The 9,991-nt window shown below is 46.1% G+C and overlaps 1 protein-coding gene across 1 annotated transcript in view; it reads left to right on the top strand.

The window, feature by feature from the left end:
* The window catches only part of arid4b (AT-rich interaction domain 4B), a 232,979-nt gene that overhangs the window by 132,076 nt on the left and 90,912 nt on the right, over positions 1–9,991 (top strand). The window contains exon 10 of the mRNA XM_046290716.1: positions 9,111–9,187. Within this exon, the coding sequence (XP_046146672.1) occupies positions 9,111–9,187 (77 nt within the window). The remainder of the gene's footprint in view (positions 1–9,110; positions 9,188–9,991) is intronic.

Below are 9,991 nucleotides of genomic sequence, written 5' to 3' on the forward strand. Positions count from 1 at the left end.
CGCTGTCCTCAGATAATCGCATGGTGTGCTTTCGCCGTAAAGCCTTTTTGAAATCTGACAACGCGGCTGGATTAACAAGAAGTTAAGGTTTTAACTGACGTATGGCACTTGTATTTTCATGTATGTTAAATATTACTATTTCTGTCATTTCAATTTCACGTTCTGCAATTTCACCGGAAGTTGTCGAGATGGGACGGTAGCGTCCCACTGATCGAGAGAACAGTCTATGACTTGGCTCGTCTGAGCACCTCCTCAGCCCTTCACTGAATGAGAACACATTCAGGGCCCTCTGATTGGTCCAGAAACCGATGGGTTCGGCCAGAGCCAGGACACATGTGGGTAAAGCAGCGGTTTGAAAATGAGTCGTTGTCTTTGATACTGTGATTGGTTAGATGACGATCCAATCAGTGACAACTTTGTTTTGTACAACAGCCCTCGTGCTCCTCGTCACCATAAACCACTTCAGTGATGGCAGTCTCAGACTGAAGTATGTAGCGAAAGACAGAGCAGCTGAAGAATGTAGTGTGAGTTGTTAGGATATCCTCCCAAAAGACCTTCGCTTGAAAAACGAGAAACTGCAATGTTACTCTTTGTCCCTCTTGAGCCAACGTAGCAACAACATAGCCATAACACTTCCTCAAAATAGTCAGAATTAATCTAAGCTAAAACAAGAAATCTGTAATTAGTTTTTACATTTTTGCCGAGGTCTTGGACTCGCAATTTTACATTTAACTAAGATGTTTGTTGCATCATTTCTCAAGTGAAATAGTCTTGTTGAATGACAACAAACATTTAATTGAAGAATCCCCTCCTTAGTACAGTTTACCGACAACGGGGCATAGACTGGCTACCGAACATCCACTCCCCTCAAGTAAAATATTACGTGTTCACAAACAGCCGGAAAGAAAACCTGCCCGAGGAACGAATCAAACAAAAAACGTAATAATATACACTACGGTTCAAAAGTTTGTGGTCGCTTAGAAATGTCCTTGTTTTCCATGAAAACCTACATGAAATGACTTGCAAAATGAATAGGAAATATAGCTAAGACAAGGTTATAAATAATGATTTTGAATTGAAATAACAATTGTGTCCTTCAAACTTTGCTTTCGTCAAAGAATCCTCCATTTGCAGCAATTACAGCCTTGCAGACCTTTGGCCTTCTAGTTGTCAATTTGATGAGGCTGAAGAGATTTCACTCCATGCTTCCTGAAGAACCTCCCACAAGTTGGATTGGCTTGAATTGGATTGGCTTGATGGGCACTACGTACCATACTGTCAAGCTGTTCTCACAGCAGCTCAATAGGGTTGAGATCCGGTGACTGTGCTGGCCACATCATTATAGACAGAATACCAGCTGACTGCTTCTTCCCTAAATAGTTATTGCATAGTTTGGAGCTGTGCTTTGGGTCATTGTCCTGTTGTAGGAGGAAATTGGCTCCAATTAAGCACCGTCCACAGGGTATGGCATGGCGTTGAAAAATGGAGTGATAGCCTTCCTTCATCAAGGTCTCTTTTACCCTGTACAAATATCCCACTTTACCATCCCCAAAGCACCCTCAGACCATCACATTGCCTCCCCCAGACCATCACATTGCCTCCACCATGCTTGACAGATGGTTCACTCCTCCAGCATCTTTTCTGCGTCTCACGAATGTTCTTCTTTGTGATCCGAACACCTCAAAAACTTAAGATTTGTCTGTCCATAACACTTTTTTTCCAAATCTTCCTGAGATTTAGCTTTTTCTTTGCAACTCTGCCTAGCAGGCCAGGATCCCGGAGTCGCCTCTTCACTGTTGACGTTGAGACTGGTGTTTTGCGGGTACTATTTAATGAAGCTGCCAGTTGAGGACTTGTGAGGCGTCTGTTTCTCAAACTAGACACTCTATGTACTTGTCCTCTTGCTCAGTTGTGCACCGGGGCCTCCCACTTCTCTTTCTATTCTGGTTAGAGCCAGTTTGTGCTGTTCTGTGAAGGGAGTAGTACACAGCATTGTAGGAGATCTTCAGTTTCTTGGCAATTTCTCGCATGGAATAGCCTTCATTTTTCAGAACAAGAATGGGCTGATGAGTTTCAGAAGAAAGTTCTTTGTTTCTGGCCGTTTTGAACCTGTAATCGAACCCACAAATGCTGATGCTCTAGATACTCAACTAGTCTAAAGAAGGCCAGTTTTATTGCTTCTTTAATCAGGACAAATGTTTCAGCTGTGCTAACATAATTGCAAAAGGGTTTTCTAATGATGAATTAGCTTTAACTGTTTTCAACTGGGAAGGACAGTCTCCTTTGGCGGAGGGATTCAACTGCAGGATAATGTTTAAGTTTACCCTGTGTGGGAAGAGAAACACTCAATGTGTCTAACAACCACAACACAGGTCAACCTCATTCCTGCCCACTGTGGATTAGACTATATCTGGTCATAGGTTTACTTTAAAAAAAACATTTTTTTAAATGTTTTTATTTTTTTGGACCCCTTTTTCTCCCCAATTTCATGGTATCCAATTGTTAGTAGCTACTATCTTGTCTCATCGATTTGGGTTGCCAGGTTCCTCTGTGTAACAGAAACTGGGATATTTGAGTTTCCAGAATCCTCTGTGCAAAAGTAACTGGGACAGATTTGGGTTGCTAGGTTCCTCAGTGTAAAATTAACTAGGACAGATTTGGGTTGCTAGGTTACTCTGTGTAATAGAAACTGGGACAGATGTGGGTTGCTAGGTTTCTCTGTGTAATAGAAACTGGGACAGATGTGGGTTGCTAGGTTACTCTGTGTAATAGAAACTGGGATATTTGAGTTTCCAAAATCCTCTGTGCAATAGAAACTGGGACAGATTTGGGTTGCTAGGTTACTCTGTGTAATAGATACTGGGACAGATTTGGGTTGCTCGGTTACTCTGTGTAATATAAACTGGGACAGATTTGGGGTTGCTAGGTTACTCTGTGTAATAGATACTGGGACAGATTTGGGTTGCTAGGTTACTCTGTGTAATAGATACTGGGACATATTTGGGTTGCTAGGTTACTCTGTGTAATAGAAACTGGGACAGATTTGGGGTTGCTAGGTTACTCTGTGTAATAGATACTGGGACAAATTTGGGGTTGCCAGGTTCCTCCGTGTAATATAAACTGGGACAGATTTGGGTTGCTTGGTTTCTCTGTGTAATATAAACTGAGACAGATTTGGGTTGCTAGGTTACTCTGTGTAATATAAACTGGGACAGATTTGGGTTGCTAGGTTACTCTGTGTAATATAAACAGGGACAGATTTGGGTTGCTAGGTTACTCTGTGTAATAGATACTGGGAAAGATTTGGGGTTGCCAGCTTCCTCTGTGTAATAGATACTGGGACAGATTTGGGGTTGCCAGGTTCCTCTGTGTAATAGATACTGGGACAGATTTGGGTTGCTAGGTTACTCTGTGTAATAGATACTGGGACAGATTTGGGTTGCTAGGTTACTCTGTGTAATAGATACTGGGACAGATTTGGGTTGCACGGTTACTCTGTGTAATAGAAACTGGGACAGATTTGGGGTTGCTGGGTTACTCTGTGTAATATAAACTGGGACAGATTTGGGGTTGCTAGGTTACTCTGTGTAATATAAACTGGGACAGATTTGGGGTTGCTAGGTTACTCTGTGTAATAGAAACTGGGACAGATTTGGGTTGCTAGGTTACTCTGTGTAATAGATACTGGGACAGATTTGGGTTGCTAGGTTACTCTGTGTAATAGATACTGGGACATATTTGGGTTGCTAGGTTACTCTGTGTAATAGAAACTGGGACAGATTTGGGGTTGCTAGGTTACTCTGTGTAATAGATACTGGGACAAATTTGGGGTTGCCAGGTTCCTCCGTGTAATATAAACTGGGACAGATGTGGGTTGCTAGGTTTCTCTGTGTAATATAAACAGGGACAGATTTGGGTTGCTAGGTTACTCTGTGTAATAGATACTGGGACAGATTTGGGTTGCTAGGTTACTCTGTGTAATAGAAACTGGGACAGATTTGGGGTTGCTAGGTTACTCTGTATAATATAAACAGGGACAGATTTGGGGTTGCTCGGTTACTCTGTGTAATATAAACGGGGACATATTTGGGTTGCTAGGTTACTCTGTATAATATAAACAGGGACAGATTTGGGTTGCTAGGTTACTCTGTGCAATATAAACTGGGACAGATTTGGGTTGCTAGGTTACTCTGTGCAATATAAACTGGGACAGATTTGGGTTGCTAGGTTACTCTGTGTAATATAAACTGGGACAGGTTTGGGGTTGCTAGGTTACTCTGTAATAGATACTGGGACAGATTTGGGTTGCTAGGTTACTCTGTGTAATAGATACTGGGACAGATTTGGGTTGCACGGTTACTCTGTGTAATAGAAACTGGGACAGATTTGGGGTTGCTGGGTTACTCTGTGTAATATAAACTGGGACAGATTTGGGGTTGCTAGGTTACTCTGTGTAATATAAACTGGGACAGATTTGGGGTTGCTAGGTTACTCTATGTAATAGATACTAGGACAGATTTGGGGTTGCTAGGTTACTCTGTAATAGATACTGGGACAGATTTGGGTTGCTAGGTTACTCTGTGTAATATAAACTGGGATAGATTTGGGGTTGCTAGGTTACTCTGTAATAGATACTGGGACATATTTGGGTTGCTAGGTTACACTGTGTAATAGATACTGAGACAGATTTGGGTTGCTAGGTTACACTGTGTAATAGATACTGGGACAGATTTGGGTTGCTAGGTTACTCTGTGTAATAGATACTGGGACAGATTTGGGTTGCTAGGTTCCTCTGTAATAGATTCTGGGACAGATTTGGGGTTGCTAGGTTACTCTGTGTAATAGATACTGGGACAGATTTGGGGTTGCCAGGTTCCTCTGTGTAATAGATACTGGGACAGATTTGGGTTGCTCGGTTACCCTGTGTAATATAAACTGGGACAGATTTGGGGTTGCTAGGTTACTCTGTGTAATAGATACTGGGACAGATTTGGGTTGCTCGTTTACCCTGTGTAATATAAACTGGGACAGATTTGGGGTTGCTAGGTTACTCTGTGTAATAGAACCAGAAACCATTGTTGGATGGCGGGATTCGCGCAATATTGAAAGCATGAACCATGGAAAGATGTCTGGGAATATGGCCGAATACACACAGTGTAGTCATTCTCTCCGCAAGGCAATCAAACAAGCAAAATGTCAGTATAGAGACAGAGGAGAGTCGCAGTTCAACGGCTCAGACAAGAGACGTATGTGGCAGGGTCCACAGGCAACCAGGGACTACGAAGGGAAAACCAGCCACGTCGCGGCCCGCTAACAAGGACTGTGCTCCCCCACTTCCTTCTCCGTGGCTGACGAGTAAGACATTTAAGCGTGTTAACCCTCGCAGGGCCACCGGCCTAAACGACATCCCTAGCCGCATCCTCAGAGCATGGGGAGACCAGCTGGTTGGTGTGTTGTACAGACATATTCAATCTCTCCCTGTCCCAGTCTGCTGTCCCCACATGCTTCAAGATGTCCACTATTGTTTCTGTATCCAAGAAAGCGAAGGTAACTGAGCTGAACGACTATCGCCCCATAGCACTCACTTCAGTCATCATGAAGTGCTTTGAGAGACTAGACAAGGATCATATCACCTCTACCTTACCTGCCACCCTAGACCCACTACAGTTTGCATTCCGCCCCAACAGGTCCACAGACGATGCCATCGGCATCACACTGCACACTGCCCTATCCCATCTGGACAAGAGGGATACCTATGTAAGAATGCTGCTCATTGACTATAGCTCAGCATCCAACACCCTCCAAGCTCATCATCAAGCCGGAGGCCCTGGGTCTCAACCCCGCCCTGTGCAATTGGGTCCTGGACTTTCTGAGGTGACGGTAGGACACAACATCTCCACTTCGCTGATCCTCAACACTGGGGCCCCACAAGAGTGTGTGCTCAGGCCCCTCCTGTACAGCCTACAGGGAGAAGGTGAGGGCACTGGTGTCAGGAAAACTACCTCTCACTCACCGTCAACAAAACAAAGGAGATGATCGTGGACTTCAGTAAACAGCAGAGGGAGCAGCTCCCATCCACATCGACGGGACAGTAGGTGGAAAGACTAACCGAATTGGGTCACCCACACAGACAGCGTGGTGAAGAAGGCACAGCAGAGCCTCTTCAACCACAAGAAAGGGCAACCTTGTGTACTTGAACCATTTGTACGTTGTTACAACACTGTATATATATATAATATGACATTATATATATATATATATATATATATATATATATATATATATATATATAATATAATAGACATTTGTAATGTCTTTATTGTTTTGAAACTTCTGTATGTGTATTGTTTACTGTTAATTTTTATTGTTTATTTCACTTTTGTATATTATCTACCTCACTTGCTTTGGCAATGGTAACACGTGTTTCCCATGCCAATAAAGCCCCTTGAATTGAATTGAGAGAGAGGAGTCACTGGTGCTGCAGCATCAGGTTAGAGAGAGAGAGAGAGAGAGAGGAGTCACTGGTGCTGCAGCATCAGGTTAGAGAGAGAGAGAGAGAGAGAGGAGTCACTGGTGCTGCAGCATCAGGTTAGAGATAGAGAGGAGTCACTGGTGCTGCAGCATCAGGTTAGAGAGAGAGAGGAGTCACTGGTGCTGCAGCATCAGGTTAGAGAGAGAGAGAGGAGTCACTGGTGCTGCAGCATCAGGTTAGAGAGAGAGGAGTCACTGGTGCTGCAGCATCAGGTTAGAGAGAGAGAGAGGAGTCACTGGTGCTGCAGCATCAGGTTAGAGAGAGAGATCAGGTTAGAGAGAGAGAGAGAGAGAGAGGGGAGTCACTGGTACTGCAGCATCAGGTTAGAGAGAGAGAGGAGTCACTGGTGCTGCAGCATCAGGTTAGAGAGAGAGAGGAGTCACTGGTGCTGCAGCATCAGGTTAGAGAGAGAGAGAGAGGAGTCACTGGTGCTGCAGCATCAGGTTAGAGAGAGAGAGAGAGAGGAGTCACTGGTGCTGCAGCATCAGGTTAGAGAGAGAGAGAGAGGAGTCACTGGTGCTGCAGCATCAGGTTAGAGAGAGAGAGAGGAGTCACTGGTGCTGCAGCATCAGGTTAGAGAGAGAGAGAGAGAGGAGTCACTGGTGCTGCAGCATCAGGTTAGAGAGAGAGAGAGAGGAGTCACTGGTGCTGCAGCATCAGGTTAGAGAGAGAGAGAGAGAGAGAGGAGTCACTGGTGCTGCAGCATCAGGTTAGAGAGAGAGAGAGAGGAGTCACTGGTGCTGCAGCATCAGGTTAGAGAGAGAGAGAGAGAGAGGAGTCACTGGTGCTGCAGCATCAGGTTAGAGAGAGAGAGAGAGAGGAGTCATTGGTGCTGCAGCATCAGGTTAGAGAGAGAGAGAGAGAGAGAGGAGTCACTGGGCGAACAGTTACATTTCACACTTTTAGTGTGTGGATACTGATGGGGGTTTGTGTGGATACTGATGGGGGTTTGTGTGGATACTGATGAGGGTTTGTGTGGATACTGATGAGGGTTTGTGTGGATACTGATGGGGGTTTGTGTGGATACTGATGGGGGTTTGTGTGGATACTGACAGGTTTGTGTGGATACTGATGGGGGTTTGTGTGGATACTGATGGGGGTTTGTGTGGATACTGAGGGTTTGTGTGGATACTGAGGGGTTTGTGTGGATACTGATGAGGGTTTGTGTGGATACTGATGGGGGTTTGTGTGGATACTGATGGGGGTTTGTGTGGATACTGATGGGGGTTTGTGTGGATACTGAGGGGTTTGTGTGGATACTGATGGGGGTTTGTGTGGATACTGAGAGGGTTTGTGTGGATACTGAGAGGGTTTGTGTGGATACTGAGGGGGTTTGTGTGGATACTGAGAGGGTTTGTGTGGATACTGAGAGGGTTTGTGTGGATACTGATGAGGGTTTGTGTGGATACTGAGGGGTTTGTGTGGATACTGATGGGGGTTTGTGTGGATACTGAGGGGGGTTGTGTGGATACTGATGGGGGTTTGTGTGGATACTGATGAGGGGGGTTTGTGTGGATACTGATGGGGGTTTGTGTGGATACTGATGGGGGTTTGTGTGGATACTGAGGGGTTTGTGTGGATACTGATGGGGGTTTGTGTGGATACTGATGGGGGTTTGTGGGGGTTTGTGTGGATACTGATGGGGGTTTGTGTGGATGACTGACTGGGGTTTGTGTGGATACTGAGAGGGTTTGTGTGGATACTGAGAGGGTTTGTGTGGATACTGAGGGGTTTGTGTGGATACTGATGGAGGGGTTTGTTTTCCTGTGGATACTGAGAGGGTTTGTGTGGATACTGAGAGGGCTATATAAATAAATTTGGGTTTGATACTGAGAGGGTTTGTGGATACTGAGTGGGATACTTTGTGTGGATACTGATGGGGGTTTGTGTGGATACTGATGGGGGTTTGTGTGGATACTGATGGGGGTTTGTGTGGATACTGAGAGGGGTTTGTGTGGATACTGATGGGGGTTTGTGTGGATACTGATGGGGGTTTGTGTGGATACTGAGAGGGTTTGTGTGGATACTGACTGGGGGTTTGTGTGGATACTGATGGGGGTTTGTGTGGATACTGATGGGGGTTTGTGTGGATACTGATGGGGGTTTGTGTGGATACTGAGGGGTTTGTGTGGATACTGAGGGGTTTGTGTGGATACTGAGAGGGTTTGTGTGGATACTGAGGGGGTTTGTGTGGATACTGATGGGGGTTTGTGTGGATACTGAGGGGTTTGTGTGGATACTGAGAGGGTTTGTGTGGATACTGAGGGGTTTGTGTGGATACTGATGGGGGTTTGTGTGGATACTGAGACTGAGGGGTTTGTGTGGATACTGATGGGGGTTTGTGTGGATACTGATGGGGGTTTGTGTGGATACTGATGAGGGTTTGTGTGGATACTGATGAGGGTTTGTGTGGATACTGATGGGGGTTTGTGTGGATACTGATGGGGGTTTTGTGTGGATACTGAGGGTTTTGTGTGGATACTGATGGGGGTTTGTGTGGATACTGAGGGGGGTTTGTGTGGATACTGAGAGGGTTTGTGTGGATACTGAGGGGGGTTTGTGTGTCTGTTTGTTTCAGCAACACAGTGCTGAGGAAGGACGTAACGGTGATGGACACAGACTCTCCTCCTAAAGCTGACGCAGGGCTCAAGCCAGGTGAGTTAACACTTTGCTCAGAGGAGGGAGGAGGAGGAGGGAGGGGAGGGAGGAGGAGAAGGAGAGGGAGGAGGAGGAGAGGGGGAGGAGGGAGGGAGAAGGAGAGGGGGTAGGAGGGAGAAGGAGAAATGACGGGAGGGAGGGAGCAGAAGGAGAGGGGGTTTAGGGAGAGAGAAGGGGGAGGAGGGAGGGGAGGGAGGAGGAGGGAGAAGGAGAAATGGGAGGGAGGGAGGGAGGGAGGGAGGAGAGGGAGAAGGAGGAGGAGGGAGGAGGATGAGGGAGGAGGAGGAGAGGGGGGAGGAGGGAGGGGGAGGAGGAGGATGGAAGAGGAGGGAGGAGGAGGAGGATGGAAGAGGAGGGAGGAGGAGGAGGATGGAAGAGGAAGGAGGAGGAGGAGAGAAGAGAAGGGAGGAGAAGGAAGGAGGTCCTCTAGCATAGAGAAACCGCCTGGGACCACCTGAAGCTCAGTCGGTAGAGCATGACGCATGCAATGCCAAGGGTTGTTGGTTTGATTTCCGCTGGGGCAACATATAGTGGGGCAAAAAAGTAAGTTAGTCAGCCACCAATTGTGCAAGTTCTCCCACTTAAAAAGATGAGAGAGGCCTGTAATTGATGTTTTGGGGCTGTTGCTGGGCAACACAGACTTTCAACTCCCTCCAAAGCAACATCCCCAAAACATCACTGCTCTAGAGGAGATCTGCATGGAGGAATGGGCCAAAATACCAGCAACAGTGTGTGAAAACCTCGTGAAGACTTACAGAAAACGTTTGACCTCTGTCATTGCCAACAAAGGGTATATAACAA

The sequence above is a fragment of the Oncorhynchus gorbuscha genome, linkage group LG11 (assembly GCF_021184085.1).
Source record: "Oncorhynchus gorbuscha isolate QuinsamMale2020 ecotype Even-year linkage group LG11, OgorEven_v1.0, whole genome shotgun sequence".
Taxonomy (NCBI): Eukaryota; Metazoa; Chordata; class Actinopteri; order Salmoniformes; family Salmonidae; genus Oncorhynchus; species Oncorhynchus gorbuscha.